This window comes from Petaurus breviceps, unplaced genomic scaffold, assembly GCF_028583685.1.
Source record: "Petaurus breviceps papuanus isolate PSGF00001 unplaced genomic scaffold, PetGlider_PUasm1.0 140, whole genome shotgun sequence".
NCBI lineage: Eukaryota > Metazoa > Chordata > Mammalia > Diprotodontia > Petauridae > Petaurus > Petaurus breviceps.
The window spans coordinates 51,253,341-51,277,906 of NW_027185698.1; the positions used below are offsets into that span (position 1 = coordinate 51,253,341).

A 24,566-nucleotide genomic window follows, 5' to 3' on the forward strand; every position below is an offset into this window, starting at 1 on the left:
GGTGAATCTGTGTGAAACACAAATTACTCTTGGACTGGGGTGAGAGAATAGGAACAAAGAGAGGGAGAAAAAAGGTTTGGAGATAAAAAACCTATCACAACTGCTAAAGAAACACAAATTTCTCCAAAGTACCCTATGTCCTGATAGCAACTCAAATTTGAGTACAACTTACTAACCTGGTATGCTCTTCAATGTTCATGATACCTTTTCTCTTAACTATTCTATTTATGCCTCAGGTTCTAAGGCAAGTGAGGCTTCAATGGTCTTCTTTGGTAACAAAGGAGGATTCAAAAGAAAATCCGTGGTTGTTCCATGTTTAAGTTTTTGGACTACAAGTACCTAAGATGTCTACTTAAAAGCATGGCATGAGCTCACTAGAAAAAAGAAACTTTCTTTTTTTTAACATGTGAAGTCATGCAAAATATATTTCCATATTAGCCATGTTGCAAAAAACCAAAACAAACAAAAAACCACCAAGAACAAAACATGGCAGCTAGGTGGCACAGTGGATAGAGTGTTGGTCCTGAAATTAGGAAGACTGTTCTCCATGAGTTCATATCTAGCCTCAGACATTTACTAGCTGTGTGATCCTGTGTAAGTCACTTAACCCTGTTTGCCTCGGTTCCTCACCTACAAAATTAAAGGAGAAATGGCAAAACGCTCTAGTATCTTTGCCAAGAAAACCCCAAATGTGATCACAAAGAGTCAGACATGACTGAAATAGCTGAACAACAACAAAAGAAAACATAAACATAATAATGAAGTTTTTTAAAAAGTATGCATCAGTCTGCCTTAAGAGATTCTTTCTCACTCTGGAAGTGGTTCCATTTTCCCTTATAGATTCTTTGGAATTACTTTGGATCGCTGTCTTGATCAGAACACATAAGTCTTCCACAGTTGGTGATCCTCACAGTGTCACTCTTATTGTGTACAATGTTTTCCTGGTTCTGCTCACTTCATTTTGCAGCAGTTCGTATAAGTCTTCCCAGGTTATTCAGAAACTTCCTTGCTCATCATTTCTTTTAGCACAATAGTGTTTCATCACAATCTTGTTTAGCCATTCCCCAATTGATGGATAGCCTTTAAATTTCCAATTCTTTGCCACCATAATAAATAAGAGCTGCTATAAGTATTTTTGTATACATAGGTCCTTTCCCTTTTTCTCTTATCTCTTTGGTCTCAGTGGTGTGGCTGGGTCAAAAGGTGTGCACAATTTTATAGCCCTTTGAGCATAGTTTGAAATTGTTTTCCAGAATTGTTGGACTAATTCATAACACCATCACCAATGCATTATTGTCTCTATTTTTCCAAATCTCCTCCAGCATTTGCCATTTCCCTTTTCACTCATGTTAGCCAATCGAGCAGGTAAGGTAGTACCTCAGAGTTATATTAATTTGTCTTTCTCTAATCAGTAGTGGTTCAGAATGTTTTTCAGCTGACTATTGATGGCTTTTATTTCTTCTGAAATCTACGTGTTCATATCCTTTGACCATTTATCAAATTGGGGATGGACCTTATTTTTTTTTACAAATTTACTTCATTTCCCTATATATTTGAGAAATGACACTTTTATCAGAAAAATTTGCTAAAAAATTTCCCCCCAGTTCCCTATTTTCCTTCTAATTTTGGCTGCATTAGTTTCTACAAAACCTTTTAAATTTATGTAATCAAAATGATCTATTTTAACTTCCTGTGGTCCTCTCTAACTCTTGTCTGGTTATAAACTCCTTGTTTATCTATGGATCTGACAGGTACATTTTCCCATGCTCCCCTAATTTACTTATGATATCATTCTTTATGTCTAAATCTTTTATCCAATTTGACCTAATCTTGGTGTGTGATGTGAGATATTGGTCTATACCTAGTTTCTGCCAAACTGCTTTCTCATTTTCCCAGCAATTTTTGCCAAATTCTGAGTTCTTGTCCCCAGAATTTGGATCTTTGGGTTTATCCAAGACCATTTATTGGTCTTCTATTATTATTATTTTATTATTATATGTCATTTATTACTGTGTATTGTGTACTTAATCTCTTCCACTGATCCACCACTCTATTTTTAGCCAGTGCAGATTGTTTTAATGATTACCAACCACTTTGTAATACAGTTTGTAACCTACTATGGCTAAGCTACCTTCCTTCACATTTTTTCATTGATTCCCTTGTAATCTTAACCTCCAGATAAATTTTGTTATTATTTTTCTAGATCTATAAAATAATTATTTAGTAGTTAGACTGGTATGGCATTGAATAAGTAAATCAACTTAGGTAGAAACAAGAAATCCTTTGGTAAGGATGCCCTCAGACCTCCTCATTTGACAGATCATTTGCTACATGTGGGCTCATTATGAGTTCAGTTTTATGAATTTGATTTAGGAGGTGGAAACAGGAGATGATAACAACTTGAACTATTCATATTTAAGGAAGTATTTTTATTTTTTAAATAAAAAAACAGTAGTGCCTATGTAGAAAATATATTTGTAATTTATACATCACTGAAGCCATAAAGAAGACTGTCTTGACCAGATCATCAGGCACATGGAAATATATGTTCTTTGTGTGACCACAGGATATTGGCAGCTAGGTGGCATAGTAGCTAGAGTACAAGACTTAGATTCAGGAAGACCTGAGTTGGAATCTTTCCTTAGACACTCATGAGCTGTGTGACCCTAGGTAAGTCCCTCAACCTCTCTGTGCATCTGCCCTCTCATCTCTAAACTGGAGATGATAATAGCACTTACCCTACAGAATTGTTGTGAGGATCAAATGAGAAAACATGTGAAATACTTTGTAAAACACAAAGCACTAGGCAAATGCTAGTTGTTATTGCTTGCTCCCTACATACCAATTTCTATGTGAAAGATGTATCAGGAGGTATTAGGACACAGCCTTGTAAAATCAAAATCCAACTCTCAGTCTTCTATAGCAAATGGCAAAAAAGCACCTGATTGAGTGAGTTAAAAAGGAGCCCAAATGGTAATAGGGCTTGCTCCAGTGGGAGGCCTAGTTCTTTATGTTCAGGAAGCATGAAGTGTTGCTGTATTTAGATACAGAAAAACTGCCTCCATCCAGAGACCCTCAGTCCTGGTGAGGATGTAATGCCTGTCCCACAGCCAGATTGCAGCAGAGGGTGAGGTTACCCAAGTTAACCCCCAGCCACTTGTCTTTGGTGATGAGATTTGGAAATATGCTGAGATAAACAAAGTAAGGCCTACTCTGATCTCATAGCTCTCATCTCTATTTACTCTTCTCTGCTATGTACTGGGTGGGATACTAGAACAAGTGAGTCAGATAAGTGTCCATGCCATAGAGAATCATGGCCACTTTCAGTGACCCAAATGATAATTAGATAATTACAAATGCAAACAAAATTAGTGACCAGTGGGCTTGGCTTTTTTTTCCCAGCAAAATAATGGAAGTGATTATTAAAGGGATGATTCGCCAGTACTTAGAAAAAGAAGAAATGATAATTAAGGGTTAGCATTGGTCTAGTTAAGAATAGGTCATGCCAAGAAGGAGGTGGAAAGGGAGTCCCAGGGAAGGCCTAAGTTCTGATAGTCTGCCTTCAGAAGAGTATAGACTGTGGGATTTGACAGCAGTCAATATTTGAAGCTTTCATTGAAAATATAATGCTATCTGAGTGGGAGAAATGAGCTAGACCCTAACTCACAAGTAGGAGAAGATACTACGGTCAAGAATCTAGCAAAAAGAATTTAAAAAAGGATATGTAGCACCCAGTCAACCTGTGTTCAACTCGATTCTGTGTCGACTACCACAGCTTTTGGCTGTAGTTTACTCATCTTTGAATGGCCTCAGACTTGTCAGTCTTTCATCTTATGCTGCCCACATCCTTACCTTCGTCACTGCAGCCAGGACCCATGCATGGCTGGAAGTCTTGTGTGTCAGGGCATGGGACACTGAGGTCAAGCTGAGCTTTCAGCATGCGTTGTCGCATTCTCTTGCCTTTGTCACACGTGGACGAACTGCAGGCTGACCAGGGGGACCAATTGGAATAGATGCAGGTCTCTGGGGTGTCATCTGAAAAGAAGGTTTAATCTTGTTCAATCCATGCCTATGGAAAGGTTTTGTAGATGCATTATTCCAGAGGCTCCACAGGCTTCACAGGAAGCGAGAACTACTCTCTGTGTGTGACATTGCCTGCTAGTACAATGGTGACAAGGCCATGTTTCTTTCTTGTAATTTTCCAACACCTGGGGGTCCTGGTCATGAATATTCTGGGTTTTCTGAAAGGTAAATTAAGTTCTTTCTTCTTGCAATTTTACATCATCAATAGTATCTCATTTGGGAGTTCTCTACTAATAGGACTTCCACAGTTTCCACCAATGTCCTACCCAGGTGTTTCATCGAGGATTGAACAGTAAATATTTTGTTAGAATCTGAAAAATGTAAACAGGTGGGAAGGAAGATGGTGGGGAGGGGAACTCCTAGTAGAGAAAGCATCAGTGTCTTTAAATGGGAAAATGATTTCAAATAGCAATGATGTTGGGTTCCGATTATATGATATACAAAAGAAATACTCAAACATCCACACCCTAAGAAATAGACCCAGGAATAAAAACAGATTAAAATAAGAGTTAACATTTATATAATGCTTACCATGTCCCAGGCATCGTGCTAAGAGTTTTATGAAAATTGTCTCATTTTGTCCTCACAACATCCCTGAGAGGTAGGTGCTGTTATTATCCCCATTTTACAGATGAGGAAACTGAAGCAATCAGAGGTTAAGTTACTTGTCTAGGGTCACAGAATTAGTGTCTGAAGTTGGATTTGAACTCAGGTCTTCCCGACGCCAGGTTCAGCCCCCTATCTGCTGGACCACCTAGATGTAAATTCAGCTAGATTTCTCAGGTACCATAATCTGTCACTTGGATCAGGTATATTTGCCCAGGGGCTCAGAGTCTGCATCAAATATGATGCTGAGCTAATGGACTGGGTGCTGACTCTTCATTCTGCTTTGTTAGTTTGCACAAGGTTGCCTCTCAGCCCTCTTATCTCCCTTGGTGATCTCATTAGCTCCTGTCATTTCGCTGGTTACCACTGTGCAGTGACACCTCTGCTTTGAAGCCTTCCCTGAGCCCTCCCCCGACTCAAAGCGTTCTTGCCCTCCTCAAATCTGCTTAGATTACTTTGTTTAGTTCTCTTCTTCGTGCCCGTTGTCCTCTACGTTCTATCTATAAAACCCACAAGTCAATTCTTAGTGATGTCTAGTGATTTATAGTCACGTCCAACTTTTTGTGACCCCATTTGGGGTTTTCTTGGCAGAGATATTGGAATGGTTTGCCATTTCCTTCTCTAGCTCCTTTGACACATGAGTTAACTGAGGTAAACAGGGTTCAGTGACTTGCCCAAGGTCACACAGCTAGTAATTATCTAAGGCTGGATTTGAACATAAGTCTTCCTGAGTCAGGGCCCCACACTCTATCTACTGTGCCACCTAGGTTTTAGTGATGCCTCCTTCTCAAATTTCTCTGTGTGTGTATGTTTATACATATTTATTTATACATACACCCATGTGTGTATATATATGGAGGGAGGGAGAGAAGGAGGAAGGGAAGGGAGGCAGGGAGAGAGAGAAAATGAGAATGTATTAATATGTGTATATATGGCTGCTCTGCTCTCCACACCAAGACTACTAGGATTTAAGCTTCTTGAAGGAAAGAACTATTTTCATTTTTGCCCTGATATATCTAGTGCTGCCCTAGCCCAAAATAAATACTAAATAAATGCCAGTTGAATTGTTGCATCATGTAGATGTCATATGATGCCTGAATGAATATAAGGACTACAATTGTGTCATGTTTTAATAATGTATCCCCAGCATTAAAAACAGTGCCTTCTACGTAGTAGGCACTTGTGAAATGCTTGGTGTATTGAATATTCCCTTCTTGCTGACATGACTCTGGTCCAAGACCTTATTATTGCTTCACTTCCAGTATAATCACAGTCTCATGTTATCCTTTTCTGGGCTCTTCTCTCTGCAAACCATCTTATGGCCAGATTAATCTTTCCTAAACCACAGTTCCAATCATGTCACTCTAAGGATGTCAAGGAGAGACAATAAGCATTTATTAAGTACCTACTATATGCCAAGCTCTGTGCTAATCACTAGGGATACAAAAAGAGGCAGGAGATAGTCCCTACCCTCAAGGAGCTCCCAATCTAATAATACATTTAGTGGCTTTCCCTATCACCCACAAAGAAAAGATCAAGGAGAAATAGAAAAGAAGGCAAGAAGGAGCCTCAGAAAAGACTTAAGGGGCAGGGCTGAGGTAACTGTGTGACACAGTGGATAGGGTGCTGAGCCTGGCATCAGGGAAACCTGACTTAGTCCCTTATTAGCTGTGTGATCTTAGACAAGTCACTTAACTTCTGTTTGCCTCAGTTTCTCTAAATTGGGATAATAATAGCATCTCCCTCCCAGGGTTGTTGTGAGGATCCAATACAATGATATTTGTAAAGTGCTTAATGCAGCTCCTGGTATATAGACACTTCACAAATATTCATTGCCTTCCTTCCTCGAACCAACAAAAAGAAAGAGTAGTGACCAGAGAATGAGATCCAGGACAGTAGTAGAGTGTCAGAAGAACAGTAATAGAACTGCTTCAAAAAATTGTTTGCACCTAAAGTCTCCACTGCCTCAGAAAACTATTTTCCCTTCAACCTCTTGCCACCTGGCTTCTGCTTTCAGGACTCCATAAAACTGTTCTTTCAAAGAGTAGTAATTGCATCCTACTCATCAAATTCAGCAGCCTTTTATTGGTCTTCATCTTTGATTTCTCTGTAGCATCAGGCACCACTGAATATCCCCCCTGAATAGATACTGCCTCTTTCCTTGGTCGCAGAACTAACACAGTATCCCATTTCTCCTTACCCGTCCAGAATTCCTCAGTTTTGGGTCACACTAACTCTTCATCTTCTTGGACCCTTGAAATGAGTATTCTGCAAAGTTCTGAACTTGATTTCCTTTTTTCTCCCTTTCTCTCTCTTTGCAATTGTAGTCAGTACCATAACGCCAACCTCTCCTTCTTTCCAGATGACTCCCAGATCTAACCTTTTAGGTCCTGACAGCACCATCTCCCCAAGCATCAGAATAGCAATCCGCTGCAGTGCCCCACCAGCACATTACATTCAACATATAAAAAACAAGACGCTTATTATTTCCCCAAAAAAACTGGTTCTCTCAAGTTTACTATTTGTGTGGCACGATCAATCACTTTGTCTTTCAAGTTCAAAACTTTGATGTTATCATGGACTCTTCCTTCTTTACTTCTCATCTCTCTGATCAGTTTCCAAGTCACAAAACTATACTCTTCTGTACAATATTGCTGCCTCCCAGAAATACTGCTATTTTATTTCCACTGCTAACAGATTTGTGTATTGGCTCTCATCATCACATGCCCGGACCAAGCAAAAACTTTCTAAGGGGTCTCCTCACTTCCTCTTTCTCTGGTCCACCCTTCATCCCACCTGCCAGACTGAGTAATCTTCCTTAACATAATTTTTTTCACATCACTTTTCTGCTCAAAAATTGTCCATGACACCTTCTCACTTACGGAGTAAAGTCTTAACTACTTTGGCTGGCATTCATGATCCTCTAGAATCTGACACCTACAATCCTATCTCCTAATGCGCCTCTCCATGCACTATAATCACACTGTACTACTCTATCTCCTAAATATGTTTTGTGCTTTGTTGAGGATGAGTGGGTAGTCAGACATCAAGTGTGGGTTATTAAAGACATTTGGCTTAAAAGGAAAGGAGATGGAATAGTTGCTTGATGGAAGAAAGTACAGCTGAAGGAATTATGGGCTAGGGAGACCTAAGCACACTTGTAGTCAAATGGGAAGGAACCAATGAAAACTGATAGATTAAAGATGTTTGAGTGAGAGATGGAATGATTAAAGGAGTAAAGTCAGATAAAGATAGGAATATAGATTACAACAATTAGCATTGAAAATCATTTTAAGGAACTCTTTATTAGGTATCACTTAGCTCATTGATTTATTCATTTAACAGATGCTAAATGAAAACCTACCAAATACAAAATGTAATTCTGGTTTCAATAAAATGTATAAAGATGTCTCTGTCTTGGGGTGGCTAGGAGGCGCAGTGAATAGAGCATTGGCCCTGGAGTCAGGAGGACCTGAGTTCAAATCTGGGCTCAGATACTTAATACTTCCTAGACGTGTGACCTTGGGTAGGTCACTTAAGCCCAACTGCCCTTCCAAAAAGCAAAAAAAAAGATGTCTCTATCTTCAAGGTCATGTGAACCTAGAAGACTCTTAGTTGGAATTTCTGAATATATATATGAATATATGTATATGTATATATGCGTGTGTATACATGTGTATATACATGTGTGTGTGTTTAATTTTATTAATTTAATTTAATTTCATTCATTTAATTTCATCTGAATATCTTTGTATGTTTTATAGCATCCAGAATTAGGTCTTGTATTTAGTAGGTTTTTCAGTTACCATCTGTTGAATGAATAAATCAGTGAACCAGTTGATGCCTAATGAAGACTTTCTTAAAATGATTTTTAAAATGCAAATTGTTTCAAGACTGTCTTTTCCTTGCCACAGATGAGCAGTGTCACACTCTTAAATACCCACCTCTTTCTCAACAGATAATTTTGCCTCACATCATTCAACCTGAGCATCATCCAAACTCCTCCTCCCCATTACAAATCATCTTTGTCCTCATCCATCCTTTCTTCTTTCCCTCTCAGCTCAGAGAAAGAAGTGTAACTCCTTACCAAGGCAATTGTTCATTATTGCCCTTGATCCCATCTTCTCCCATCTGGGAAGAATCGTGGTACAATGGAATGAGCTCTGGAGTTAGAGCACCTGGGCTCAAATCCCACCTCTGATAGTTACTACTTTGGAGACCCTGACCAAGTCACTTCACCTCATGGGCCTCAGTTTCCTTATCTGTAAACGAAAATCATTGGATCTGTGTTGCCCCTGAGGTCCCTTCTGGCTTTTGTTCTATGATCCCACGGGCCCAAGACCTCTTCTAGGACTTCCCTCCTTTACACATCCCATCTCTCACTTCTACATCTTCAGTATATCTGTTTTCATTGGTTTATATCCATTGCTACATATCATTCAGTATTAGGAAACATTCTTGTTTGGCTATATTATTGAACATTCCCCCTGGATATATCAAAGATGATAAATCCAAGATACACTGGAGGGTGAAATGAACTTCATGCCTGTGTAGCAAAAATGTAATTAAACTATAAAAACAATCAGGAGTACCTTCATCTTTCTCTTCTGGAGCCAGATCAGCCACAATATCATCGATATTATCAGGAACGATGTTGCATTGTTCCCCCTGCAGAGAAAGTTTTGTTTTGAAAGGGTAAATTAAAGAGAGGCACGTATTTGTTTGAAAGATAAATCAACAGACAGCACCTAGGACAGAATATTTTGTGCCTCAATTCATAGGCCCTTCTAAGGGCTTAAGACTTACTCATAAATGAGATAAAATCAGACTCTGAGAGGCAAAAAAAGCAAGGAGACTTTATGACTATGATTTAGCATCTGGAGGGGACAGTGTGGGGAGAAACCATCTGGTCTTCTATGCCATTGGCATTTCTGGTTCCAGATGGATGGGAATCAAGTTGCTTTTGGGGGGCTTCATACCTATGAAATGATTCACATACTGAGGAACAGGAATCATGTTCCTATGAAGTATGACTCCTTATCTTTTATGATTTCGGTATCATTACTTCTGGTTGGCATTTTACTGAAGTGAACCAGGAACCCCTGTTCGTGTTACCAGTCTAGTGAATGCCAATTTTAATAGAGAGATATAAAGATGTATTGTTTTGAGACCAAGGCAGGTTAGAGATTAGACCATATATGGAATGCCATGTCAATTTCCAAGCACCACACTTGGTGAAGAGTGGAGACACATATGCTCAGAGGTCACCTAAGAGGGTGAGAAGAATGGATGCCATGTATCATGATGACTGGGTAAATAACAGTGCTATTTAGCCTGGGGAAGAGAAGACTTATGGAGGACAGGGTAACTTCTTTAAGTATCTGAAGGGCTGTTACTTGGTAGAAATATCAGACTTTTTTTGGTCTCAGAAAGAAGAACATAACAAGTAGGTGTAACGAAATAATTTTTTGGTCAAAATAGATTTTAAATCCTTCCTAATAATTACAATTGTCAAAAAAATCAAATGGGCTGGAAAACTATTTCTCAGACCTACTGTGGATAGAATTCATTTTTTGGCGTAAGGACCGGACTAGATGGAACCTGGCATCTATTTAGACTCTTGAGAGTTAGGAGGGATTAATGTTGCCCAGCTGGAATGGAGGTAGGACATCTCTGGTAACAGGCAGCTGACTCAGAATATTCTCTGGTCCCCTAGCCAGTGGAAAGTTCAGCCCCATACCTTTCGTGCAATTCTCTCGATGACAACTCGTGCTACCTGAGTGATGGAACCTCCCTCAGGATCATAGAAGGGACTTTGAGGGTGATCTAGACTTGTCAGAGGCCGGATTTTCTCCTGAGGAATTGTTGGCTTATTGGGCGACTGTAAAGACAAGAAGACATTGACTGAGGCAGCAGTAAATACAAACAGATGATGCACAAGCCATTTGATTTTTACATATGAACTGGATCCAAATGGAGAATAACAACATAGTCAGGCAGTTACTTCCTGGCATTGAAAGAGCTCAAAGTCAGTGTGAGTGAAATGGTTTTAGCACTTGTTCCATGAAACATCAGGGAGGGTGGCAAGGCAGTGCCATGAAAGACCACCATCCAGAAGACTGTCTGCTACTTTCAATTCTCCTTAGAATCTTATCTTCATGAATTTTTTAAAAGAAAAATATTTCCAGCAGGCATTTCTTCATGCAAAATACTCAGTTTTGAAGAGGGGCCAGAAAATGAATGTCAATGGGAAAAAGGATCAAAATAATGATTTTTTCGTAGGGAAGGGGAAAGAAGTAAGCATTTATATAGCTCTAAATATGTGCCAGGCACTGTACTAAACTTTTTTTTCCTAAAAAACAAATGTCTCATTTGATCCTCACAGCAACCTTGGAAGCTAGGTGTAACCCAGTTCACATATGAGGAAATTGAAGCAAACAGAGATTGTGACTTGCCCTTTTGGCGTTTAGTTGTTTCAGTTGTGCCCCACTCCTCATGACTCCATTTGGGGTTTTCTTGGCAAAGATACCGGAGTGGTTGGCCAGTATAGCTGTATGAGTTTCTCCAGTGGTGTTGAGCAGCAAGTGAGTGAGGAGAAAGCAGATGGTGGATGGAATCCAGGTTTGGGGTTTGGAAAGGGATGAGCAGTGATAGGACAATGTGGCAAGGGACTTGAGCGTAGAACAAAACATCAAGTCAGACTGGTTAATTATGGGGATCAGACTTTTGAGCAGAAGAAAGGTAAGGCTTAAAGCGATGGCCTAGGCAAGTAGATGGAGATGGAGTGAAAGGAGGCTGTTAGGAGGATAAGAGTAGATTTAGGAGGGATGAAGCCAAGGGAGAGATGGAAAGAGGTGATGTATCATTGGTTAGGAAAACAACAGCAGCAGCAAGCCATATTAGCACATGAGAGCCAGCATATCTTGCCAAGGGCAGGACTTTCTCCCTATCTGCACCCCCAGCATGCCCAATCTGTCTCACTCTTCTGACACCTGTTCATTTATTTTTCTGTCTTTCTCCTTTTTCTTACTCTGTGGCCTCTCAGATGGGATGGAGGCACATTGATTACAATGGGTTCAGAACTGGATTGATAAATATTTGTTTATTAGAACTGAAATGAATTGAATAGTACTGGTCTTAGAGTCAGAATCAATGAATCAACAAGCATTTATTAAGGCCTGTTATGGGTTACTCACTGTGATAACTGTTAGGAATACAAAGACAAAAGTGAAATTGTCCCTGTCCCCAAGGAACTTGCAATCCATCAGAGGAGATACCATAGACACACATAAGTAAATAAAAAGAAAATGCAAAATAATGATAACAGCTAGCATTTAAATAATGCTTGACATGTGCAAAGCATTTTACTTATATTGTTTGATACAACAATCCTATAAGGGGAATGCTATATTATCATCATTTCATAGATGAGAAAACCGAGGAAATTGAGAGGTTAAGTCACTTGCCCAGGGTGACATAGCTAAAAAGTGTCTGGATTTGAACTCAGGGTTTCCATACTCCTTGCACTGTGGTCTAATCTCTGTACCACCACCTATCTTTTTTCTTGAAAGTGATGCAAGGAGTGGGGAGACACTAACAGCAGGGTGGAGGGAAAGTAGGGAATTGGGAAAAAATTCATATGAGACCTGGGTTCAAGTCTTGACTGTGACATTTCCCAGCTGTGTGACCCTGAGCAAGTCACTTCACATAGGTGAGCTGCACTCTGCATTTGTAAGATAGGAAGCAATACAATAACATGTATTGATGATCTTATACTGTTGTTGAGAAGGTGCTCATGTAAATCCTGAATCATTATGTAAAGATGATGTCTTGATATTAATATTTGATATTCTGCGATCCTGACTTCCTCTTCTTGCCCTTTCCCCTCCGTCCCCCCCAGCCTCATTCTGAGACTGAGTAAACAGGCCTTTTTTCATTTCATTCAGGCCTTACTTCTTTCCCCAGACTGGCATTCCCCCATAGGCACTGCCTCTTCTTTATAAAATCTCTTTCCCTCACAGACAGATGATTTGTTCTCTTCATCAGTGCCCTTCTCTCAGATTCTGACAGGCTTCCTTGTCTGAATCCCCACCAGTAACTTCCTGAGAAGGCTCTAGGCTTTTGTTTCCTTGCAGAGGAAAAGCTGGCTCTCAGCCCTCTTCCCCATTTAGCCTCTACAAATAGAAGCAGAAGAGGAGGGCGTAAACTCTTATAGCCCAACATAGAAACATGAAATACATAAAAATATGAAACCCTTGACTTAGAAGGGACCTCAGAAGTCTCTAAGGCCAACCCAAAGGAGAGCAGGATTTCTTGCAACCTCTGTATGTATGTATTCTCTGCTTGATTATCTCTAGTGATTCAACTTGATTCACAAATGCTTGCTGGTGATTTATGGAATAAATATTTATTAAGCACACGGTATGTACAAAGCACTGTGTTTGGCAATGGGGATGCAGTAGTCAAGACAAGGGGGAATCTGGGCCTGAATTAGGGTAGTGTAACTGACAAAAAAGAAACAGACGTGTATGAATCCTGGGGAGGTAGGACTTCAATTGGCCACTGATCATGTATGGGGGGGGGGGGGCTCAGAGAGGAGGTTAGGGAGAACCAAAAGGTGAGGATGATCCAAATATTCCAACCTGGTTAAGCAGAACAAAGTGATCCCTTCAACAGAAAGAGGGAAGTTTGAATTGGGATGGTTTTTGGTGATGAGTTCCATGTTGTAAGTCTTGAGTTGCAGATGATGATAGAACTCCTAGGTGAAGACGTCTCGCAGCCAGTTGCCAATGTGGGCCTGGTATTTAGTAGATTGATGCAGACTCAATATGTACATTTGGGAACCATGTGCATTTATGATAATTTAATCCATGATAATTAACGAGATCAATTAGAAAGAGGGTATAAAGAGAACCTGATGGGACACACACACACACACACACACACACACACACACACAAGGGTCAGGAGATGAATGATGACCCAGGAAAGGAGATTGAGGAGTTGGTCAGGGAGAAAGGAGAAGAATCAACAGAAGGCTGTGTCACTAAAGCCAGGAAAGTCAGAGGAAGGGGTGGTCATCATGTCAAGAGTGGTACAGAGGTATTATGGCATAAGGAAAAAGAAAATTCAGTTAACTAATAGGCATTTATCAATTTTTTTGTGTTGACATATTTTTAATATTACATTATCTCACAATACCACAACCATCATCAACAGAACCATCCTTTATAGCAAAGAAGATACAAAACAGCCTCAAAGACTCTTCCCCAATAAAGGATCTCACCTGGATACCATAACTTCACTGCTTTAGCCAATGCCTTGATTAGAAACACTGAAGTGTGTGGAACATTCCTATTACCAAGATTATAAAATGCAGTTGGCTGATCAGTCCTTAGAGTTAGACCATCAGTAAACATGACTTAGCCAGGCACTACAGGCAGACAATTTTAATCCCTGCCCCCTCAAAGAGCTTATATTCTAATGGGAGAGACAACATCTAAATAACCAAATACAAGATAATATAAAGGATAAACAGAAGATAATCTCAGAGAGAAGGCTCTAGGGGACAGAAGGACTGGGAAAGGCCTCATACAGGAGGTGGGATTTAAACTGAGTGTTGAAGGAAGCAGATTTAATGGTTAAAGAATCATTAATAGCCTTGAAGAGAATAGTTTCAGTTGATTGGGTTGGGTAGAAAGCCTAAATGTAAGGTATTAAGAAATGAGTGAGAAGTTAAGGAGTAGAGACAATGAGACAATTCTTTGAGGAGCTTTAGCTATAAAAGGGAGGAGAGATATTGGACGATAGCTTGAGCCCATGGCTAAATAAAGTCCTACACTTCAATGTTAGGGGAAACTTGGGCTTGATATAGGCAGGAAGGATAAAAGAAATGATTGAGGGACCAAGTTTCCAGAGGGGATGGTATCAAGGGCAAAAGTAGGGGCAACTGGCCATGGTTAACAGGGGGTACCTACGATCCTCAGACTCCGGAACAAAGGAGTGGTGTATTTGGGGGGAAATGCAGAAATATTTTAACATATAAAGTAGGAAAGAGGAGGGAGCCTACAGAAGATAGACTATTATTCTCAATTAAGTGGGAGATACTTGGTGGAAAAGGGTCATGTAGAGCAGATGGGTCAAACACATATAGGTTGCAATTAAGTGCAGTAGAACCAGATTAAAATGTAACTAGGAAATATTTAGCAAAATAAAATTTTAAAATGCAACAGAACATAGATAATGTTAATATGTGGTCTTCTAAGTCAATATACAGCTGGGTGGTTCAATAGTCCCCTTTCCATTTGACACTACTGATATAGAGGATTTGAAATAGTTAATGCAAGAAGTATGATGGTAACAGAAGTATAAAAGGTTTGCCGTGCAGCAGTGAAATCCCAAAGTAAATTAGATAATTTGAATTTGTAGTAGACACAGATGGCAGGATTGTATGACTTAATTTTTTCAATTACCAATAATTTTTTTCTCTCCCTTCTACTTCCCCCTACAATAAAACAACCATCACCACTTGTAAAAAAATATGCATAGTCAAGCAAAACAAATTCCCACACGGTGTGCATTTGCTCATTTTGTACCTTGAGTCCACAACTTCTCATTTCATGATTTTTGCCAGCAAAATTCAGCAAACCAGATGTTGAAAGTAATCACAAGTTGGATTTTGGTAAACCACGAGTGGACAAGGGCTTTAAGTATGTGTGTGGGGAGATATTATATTTTAAATAGCCAACTATGAAGGATGGAAATAATAGTAGAGAAATTGTGAGGGAGACCTGTGAGAAAGGATAGATTGAGGGACTGGAAGTTAGGGTGAGGATGAAGAATATATTTAGGAAGAGTCACCCAGAGGAAGTGATGGAAGAAAAGGTAGTTATAATCAGAAAGAATGATTTCATAAAGATCATAGAGACTGGTACACTTACACAGGTGATGGTGAGATCTAAGATATGAATAGCTATCATAGTTCCCATCTTTTCTTCTTCAAAATAAATAACCTAAGTTCCTTCCATTTATCATCGTTTTTCTAGAATTTTCAGCATACTACCCAGTTTGGTTATCCTCCTTTGGATGCAGTCAAGTATGTCAATGTGGGTCCTAAAATATGGTGTCCAAAATTAAGCACAGTATTCCTGCTGAAGTCAGACCCTGGTACTACTCATTCATGCAACAAGCATTATTATGGGTCAAACCCTATTCTAGGCACTGGAGACAAAAAGACAAAAGCAAACAAAAAACCAGTTTGTTCCCTCAAAGAGTTTACATTCTACTAGGGAAGGGGAAGGGTAATGATTTTCATGTATTGCTATAACTGAAATAATTATCAAATCTTGGCCAACCTCCTGGTGCTGGCTCACTGACTCTCTTTCTGAAGATTAGCTTAAATAAATGCAAATGACAGACACACAGTCAGAAACTGAGATCATACTCAAAATCCTTCCAACTCAAATAGAACCTGCCACTAGACTGTCATTGTCTTCAAGAGCTCAGAGTCACATCCATGCCAAGGTGAACCACTGGAGCAGGATTATAGTAAAGAACCCCAGTTGATAGGAACAAAAAACAAGCTTATCAAGCATTTACACCATAAAAACCACTTGACAGAAATTTGACCATCCTCCTACTCCAGTGAACCTTCTCTATTTCTCTTATTCAGAAAAAAAATTTGGAGGGGGGGAGGCAAGGCAATTGGGGTTAAGTGACTTGCCCAAGGTCACACAGCTAGTAAGTGTCTGAGGTCATATTTGAACTCAGGTTCTCCTGACTCCAGGGATGGTGCTCTATTCACTGTGCCACATAGCTTTCCCAGAGATTATTAACTAAGAAGGTTGACAGTTCAAAATAGTTTCAAACCTCTTTATAGGACACAGATGCCAAATTTGAAGCCATACTACCTAGTGCAAAATTTGGAAGATACATCAGTTTGATGAAGGACTATGGGAGAGGTGTAGGCAACAACAGCCAGGTGGTAGAAGCAATACAGAAGGAACCCTGTGGGCTCCCTATTCCATAAGCAGGCAGTAAATGGGCCTTTGGATGCATTCCTCAACAACAGTGCTCTTCAAATTTTTGTGATGTCACAACACTAACAGTAAAATATTTTTGATCATACACCTCTATTAGATGCATGCTTATTCATTTCTAAGTTATGTATACTCATGCCAATATACCAATATTTGTATGCATTGTGAAACTTGCACAATTTCTTTAAAGAGACGAGATAAAGATGAAATACGTTTGCTCCTAAAGTCAGTAGGGAATCACCACATTCCTTGAGCGTGGTGGGTACATAGTCATTCCTGCTCTTTAGGAAGATCATTTTGGCAGCTATGTGGAGAACAGATTGGACTGAGGAGAGATTTGAGACAGGAAGATGAATTAGGGCATGATTGCAATAGTCGGGGTGAGTGATGATAAGGTCCTCTCCTAAGGTGGCTGACGCATGAGTATAGAGGGAGGGCAGTTGTAAGAGATGCTGCTGGGGTAGAAATAAGCAGATTTGGCAACTGACTGGATGTGTGGGGTGAGTGTCAGTATAGATGGGAGGATGATACTAAAGTATCAAACCTGAGTGACTAGAGGGATGATAGTGTCCTCGGTAATGACAGGGAAGCTCGGAAGAGGGATGTGTTTGGGGGAAAATATGTAATGAATTCTGTAATGCAGATTGCAACTCATCTATGCCTACTCACCCCATGTGACTCATTTTGCACCATAGAAAGGAAGATGGTGGGGGATAGGGAAGGTTTCTAGTCACTGACCCAGAGCACAATCAGGGGAGGAGCATCTGCTGTAGCTTGTAAGTGATCTGGGTGCGCAAGGTGTGGGTATATTGGCATAAGGAAGAATTGTCTCCCATGCCACCTATAGCTGCTGTTAAGGGTGGCTGAGTTACAGGTGTGTAAGTAGGGATCAAAGTTAGGTTATAACAGAACTAAGGAGCCCACTGGGATAGAAGGAAAGAGTTTGGGAACTTGTAAGACCACCAGATGGGGTGGAGGGAGAAGGTGTGGTTGTACTGGGGAAAAGAAACAAGACTGCCTGTTGATGGGAAGGTGGAATGAGATCCATTTTCCAACCCTCAGACTGACTCATCACTAATCACCGGGGAGTCTGACTCAACTTCATTTTTGGACACCACTAACCCTAGATCTACTGGACCCACAAATTATCTTTGTATTGTTCCTATCCAAACAGCAGATCCACTATTGTGTAAACACAGCAAGTGATGGGACAGTTTAAGATTATAGGGTTGTCCTGTTTAGAATCAGAATTAAGGACAAACATTGACAATCCCAAGCAGGTTGGTTTCCTGTTATGCTGTGTGAACACAGACAGATGGGACATTAAAGAGGGCTGTCCTGTGATATCAAGTAAATGAAAGTGAGTCTGGAGTCAGGGACTGGCTCTTAGCCCTTAATGGTAGACTGGATCAATTCAAATTCACTGGCAGAAGGATTAGTCTGGATTTCCCAGTCCTTTCTGGGGGTAGGGAGGCAAGGGTTGTTCCCCAAGGACTATTGTTTATTTAATCTATCCATTTATGTCCTGCATTATTTCTCAATGTACTTTTTCTCTTGTTCTAGTCCTGCCCAGTTACATCATTTCTCTTTGAATTCTCAGTAATCTAGCCTTGACTTTGTACCCTTCTGCCCACTCCAATTCTCTGAGGCATCATAGGCATCAGTGTTTACTTCACAAGTCACAGGTCTTTAGATTTAAGGACCAGCCACAGCTTCAATTCTTGAAGCTTCACGCAGATTCCTATTAGCTCTAAAAACCTGGCTATTGACCTGGCTCTAGAACTCTGGCACTGGGGAAAATACACATTGAAAGTGGGAAGGGAAAGCCTTCTCAAAGATAGAGTATGAAAGACCACTCCACAACATGCCTCCACCTCTTTCATATTTATCTTGTCCTGTTCCCCAAAACGTGTGCCTTCCTTCCTGGTTTTCTCCAAATGCCATGTACATTCCTAACTCATAGGGTGGTATTGTGAGGAAAGGGCTAGAGAAATTTGAGTTTTACTGCACTTAACTTCCTACTTTACTACATCATTTCCCTCACTACTATTTACTACTTGTCCAGATTCTATTGCCAGGACAATCTGCAGTTCAATCCTGACTCAGACACTTACTATGTGAGCACTTAACCTATTTCTGCCTCAGTTTCCTCATCTGTAAAATGAAGGGATTGGATTTAGTTTATAAGGTCCCTCTCTGTGATCTTATGATTATTTACACTGTATTCTGATCTCTCTCTCCTCCTCCTTCCTTTCCTCTCTCTCTCTTTCTCCCTTCTCCCTGTCTTTCTTCTCCCCTTCCTTTACCCTCTTCTCATTCTTCTTCTGAATTCGCTCATTAAACAAGAATTTGTGTTTGGAATGATAAGTTGCAGAGAGGTGGATTTTGAATCAGTGTAAGAGAAAACTATTTTTTTTAAACAATGAAAGCTGTCTAAAAGTAAAAGATGAGTCTCCCACTACTAGAAACCTCCACAAAGAAGCTCTAATGAATGTATTGTAGAAAAGCTGCATCCTCAGGTGCAGTACGGACTACATGCCCTACTGAGTTGTTCGAATGTTGTGATTTTTAAAATGCTTGTCTGACCTTGTGCTAGCTCATGTACTGTTCACGTTACTTCATTTTTCACATGTATGCCTTGTTTCCTCAACCAGACTGTGAAATCCCAAAGGGTGAAGGCTGTGTAGCATGCTTTTATTGTACCCCCCTCAGTGCCTGCTAAGCATATGGGCTCTTTAAATACTTGCTGAAAGAGTGTCTACATTGAACCCAATCCTGAATTCAAGCAAGGCATTTTATATGTGGAATTCATATGCCTAAATCATAAGAAAATATATTTGGGGCCAGTCCTGTGGATTGGTGCTGTATCATGTTAGGAGAAGCAGGCTGGAAATGTAGTCATCTCTTTTTTGTCTTGGATGGGGTTCCCAGTCCAAGCAGAGGAAAGATCGGCTTCCCTTTAGACTTTGATAAAGGTGCAATGATTTCATTTTATTTTCTAAGTTCTCCTAGTTGTTGGCAATCATTAACATTTCTTTAAATTCACACGATGATCAGCCTCAATTTTTTTACAGAAAGAAATAGCTCCTTTTTAGATTCATTCATTCAGCAAGTGTTTACTGAGTCCCTAACTGTACCTAACACCATGTTCAACACTTAAGGGGAATATAAGTAAGTGGGAGATAGAGTCCTTGTACTCATGGATTTTCTAGTCTAAAGGGGGGGGACAAAAACACAATTGTATAGAAGAATGGAAAACAAAGTAGGTGTGTATCCATTGGGAAAACACCTGTACATGAAGGTAATAGAATATCACTGTGATAAAAGAAACTATGTATGTAGAGAAGCATAGAAAAATCTCCATAAACTGATGCAGAGTGAAGTGAGTACAGCCAAGAAAATATATACATGACTACCACAATGTAAATAGAAAGGAAAGCAACCATTAAGCAATTGAAAATGAACATTGAAGAATTACCATGAACAAGCTTGGCCTTGAAGATGTCTCCCTTTACTCCTTGAGAAGGGTGAGGGAGGGGGTCCACGAATATGGAACGCTGAATACATGTTAGATTTCAGGGTGGGCGGGGCATGTTATATGGTTCTGTTTAACTGATTTCCCCCTTTCTCTTTTCTTTTGAAAAATAATTGCTCTATATGGAATGTCATTCTAGGAGGGGGAAAAGAAAGGGATGTAGGGGGAAATATAGGCAATATAAAAACAAAAGATATCAATAAAAAGAACTGTTACTTCTCAAAAAATATCTCTAGCATCTTCATCAGCCTTCTAAAGCAAAGCTGAATCAAAAAATAAATCCACTCACTTGTGTATAATACCTTGCTCTTTTCAAAGTTCTTTCATATCCATGACCTCATTTCATCCCCACAACAGCTCTTGTGAGGTCAGCTAGAGTGGTTTTATTATCTTCTGTTTACAAAAGAGGAAATTGAGGTTCAGAGCATGGATGTCAGTTATCTAATGTCACACCATTAGAAAACATCAGAGACAACTTATCCCTGGGACTTCTGACTTCAAGCCCACTATACCACACTGCTTCTCAGAGGGGCAAGATACTCATTACTTCATATGAACAGAAGAAAACTCATTTGGTCTTTAGAGGATTCTCTGCCCCCTCTCTTGCCAGCTGGACATGCTGGATAGCTCCTAGGATAATTGGCTCTTGCCCTACTTCATATAAATAGTCATGCACCTTCAAGGCCTATAAGCCTGCCTGGACTGAAGAAAAAAGGGGGCTTAGTTTTGGACATCTTTGTGTGTGTCTTTTCCTTTTCAGTCAATGACCCCAATCAAAGGATTGTCATGGCTAAAAGTGCAAACACTCCAAGAATAACAAAGCAATAGGAGCAAGAGATAATCTCCTGTTTGGCTCCTTCTTTGCAGCTCCTTGGCTGGAAACATAGTCCAGTCCGGTAATTTTTCTGTTGGAAAAAGAAACAGATTGAGACCCTTGCAAAGAGATGTTCTGTAGTACCAGTGTCTCCCTACTATTCCTGTACCCGGACAGGGATCTCACGATTATCAGGCCATGTTAAATTTCCTAGGAATCTTTGCTGGACCTGCCATTGCAAGTACCCAACATTCTGGAAAGCCAGGGGTGGAAAAGGAGAGATAATAAGAACAGCAATAGAAGATGCATCCATACATAATGCTTTAACGTTTGCAAGGCACACTACATGTCCTATTTCATTTGAACCTCAAAACAACTCTGTGAGGGAGATATTACAGGTATTATTGTTCCCAGAAACTAACGTGACTATGGTGGTTGTTCAGTCATTTTCAATCATGTCTGACTCTTTATGACCCCATTTGGGATTTTCTTGGCAAAGATGCTAGAGTGGTTTTCCATTTTCCTTTTCATTTTACAGATGGGGAAATTGAGGCAAACAGGGTTCTCACAGCTAGTCAATGTCTGAAACTGGATTTCAGCTCAAGAAGATGAGTCTTCCTGACTCCAGGTCCGGCCCTCTATCCACTGTGCCACCCAGCTGCCCCCTGACTATGGCTAGACAACTAATAAGTCTCAGAGGCGGGATAGAACTGAAGTCTTTCTGACTCTTAAGTCCACTGTTTTACTATGCTATTCTGCCTAAAGCCAGCTATCCCACCAGTATTTAAGTGTCTATTTCATAGCTCATCCAAGAGGCAGAATGGCATCCCAGATAGCAGGCTGGACTGGGAGTTCAAATCCAGCCTCAGTCATTTACTAGCTGTGTGACCTGAGGCAACTTAGCCTCGCTCAGCCTCCATTTCTTCAACTATAAAATGTGTACAATAATACCTACCTCATAGAATTGTGAGCATAAAATGAAATAATGAAGGTAAATTGCTTTGCCAATATTTAAAAAGCTATGTAGGGGCAGGTAGGTGGTACAGTAGATACAGCACCAGCCCTGAAATCAGGAGGACCTGAGTTCAAATCCAACCTCAGATACTTACTAGCTGTGTGCCCCTGGGCAAGTCACTTAATCTCAACTGCCTCAAAAAAGCTATCTAAAAATGAACAATTATTATTAATACCCTGTGCTATGTACAATGGAGGACATATGCAAAATCTTAGTGTTGTTCCTACAGCTGAAACATTTGCAAGCTGGCTGGGGAGATGAGACTCATCCCCAACAAGTCAGTTACACAACAAGGACTGGATGGAATATGATTAAATGCTAATTAAAAGAATAAAAACCCCAAGTGTTTCTAGGGCTCAGAGAAGAGAGAGTTCAGTGAAGCCTACACTTAATAAGTGATGTGTTCCTAGAGCAGCACATAGAATTGGAGCCCTGAAGGATTGGTAGAATTGGCAGAATTTCATATCAGTATCTAGTGAGCCTAGAAGTACCGGTACCTTAGGGGCAGTGGAGAGAATGCTGACCTCAGAACCAGGAGTACTTGGCATCATGCCCTGCTTCTGATACATATTGGCTGTGCGACCAATACTTTAGGAAATGCTCCAACTCTAGCTGCAGAGAAGGTGCTTACTTGCATTGATAGAAGTTTCCTTATTTAGGATTTGGTGCAGCACTTAGAGTCAGGAAATCTCATCTTCCTGAGTTCAAATCCAGCTTTAGACACTCATTAGACATTTGACCCTGGGCAAGTCACTTTGCCCTGTTTGCCTCAGTTTCCTCATCCAAATGAGCCACAGAAGGAAATGGCAACCCACTCCAGTATCTCTGCTGAGAAAACCCCAAATGGGGTCACAAAGAATCAGATGCAACTGAAAAAAAGACTAAACCACAACACATATGAAATAAATCACAAGTGCAGTTCCCATCCCTATTACAATGTCAGTCAACACCTGAAAAAGACACAGCCAACAGGATAAGAGAGAGCTGAGAAAACCCGGTTGAGCATGCAGTTGTCTGACCTCGTGACAAGGAATTTCGATTGCTTGGCTTTTTGGCTTTCTCTGTGCCTAAGACTTCTGGGAGCTTGCGACATATTTTGATGCACAAGACTATCCTAGAAAAGTACACATACAACACAATGGTGCACACATACACAGTCAGCCAGATAACCAGCCTCCCCAAAACTGTATTGTTATGTCATGAAAACATCTTCCCAGTCCCTTGGTTTTTCTCCTGAGAGTGGATTCTTCTTATTCAACTCAACAGCCAAAGCGAAAAGGCCCATTTAGGATGGCTAGTCCAACATTAGGCAAATGAGGTCTCAAATTCTGTGATTCTCTGAGTCTTTTTACTCAGTCTTTTACAAGGAATGTACTTTGTACACTCTTTTGAAGATAATTTTTAAAATGACTTACTAAATCATCTGCAAGGAGTTTATAATGAAATTTTTTTCAATGATACTGAGTCCTTCTAAGTAGAAAAAAAAAAACTAGCCAGAAAGAGCATGCATTTCCATAAACTGAGCACAGAAAGAAAAGAAATGAGTTTAAGTATAACCAATTATAAAAATTCAGAGAAGAAATAATCCCAGTATTTTTATTGGCTGTTGGGGGTATTTCAGTCATGATTCATGGGAATCATTAGACTGCACTGAAGACATTGGCCAAGCACAATGCCTGGCACATAGTAGGCATTTAATGCAAGCTAACTGAATAACTGACTGCTACTGCAAATACCATAAGAAATCAATTCAGTTCAACAAGTTTTGACCTAGCACCTACTATAGGTACAGCACTCTGCTAGGTACAGATCACATAAGTTCCTTCCCTCAAGCAGCTTGCAATCTGCCTTCCAATACTCCATTCCTTAGTGCCGGGTTCAACTTGATTGAGAGGAAAATTTCATTAGCCACAGGTGACAGTTGTCAATTCCTGACTTTCTTCACCCATCTCATCACTAAACTTACTCAGGGCAGAATCTGAGCCTCACAAAGAATCAGACGTGTTTTACTTTCCTCTTACCACCTCACAATGAGTATAAAAGGTTTTTGTGTCCATTATCTTATTTAATCTTCACTCACTATTACTTCCCTTGAGAAGGAGGAATCAGGATTAGGAGTAGTGTATCACATGCAAAATAGAAAATATTCTCTTTTCCTTGAACAAAACCTTGATGTTTTTGAACCTAGAAAATGTCATATAGTTCTGGTTCATGCACCTAAAGAAAGGTAGAATAGGGTTGAAGACATTTTAAAGAAAGAAGATAGACAGTAATCTTTTATAGCCTTCTGTCTGGAAAGATAACATTCAAGAAGATGCAGCTGAAGTCTTTAACACTACAAAGGGCACATTTTTCAGTTGTACCCAGTTTTTTGTGACCCCATTTGGGGTTTTCTGGGCAAAGATACCAGAGTGGTTTACCATTACCTTCTCTCTCTCTCTCTCTCTCTCTCTCTCTCTCTCTCTCTCTCTCTCT

The 24,566-nt window shown here is 40.1% G+C and overlaps 1 protein-coding gene across 1 annotated transcript in view; it reads right to left on the reverse strand.

Annotated features, from left to right (window-relative positions):
• Nucleotides 1-24,566, reverse strand: part of SPON1 (spondin 1) — a 414,385-nt gene that overhangs the window by 15,454 nt on the left and 374,365 nt on the right. The window contains exons 9-11 of the mRNA XM_069072920.1: nucleotides 10,430-10,570; nucleotides 9,282-9,357; nucleotides 3,853-4,035 (exon numbers count right to left, since the gene is read on the reverse strand). Coding sequence (XP_068929021.1) covers nucleotides 3,853-4,035; nucleotides 9,282-9,357; nucleotides 10,430-10,570 — 400 coding nt within the window. The remainder of the gene's footprint in view (nucleotides 1-3,852; nucleotides 4,036-9,281; nucleotides 9,358-10,429; nucleotides 10,571-24,566) is intronic.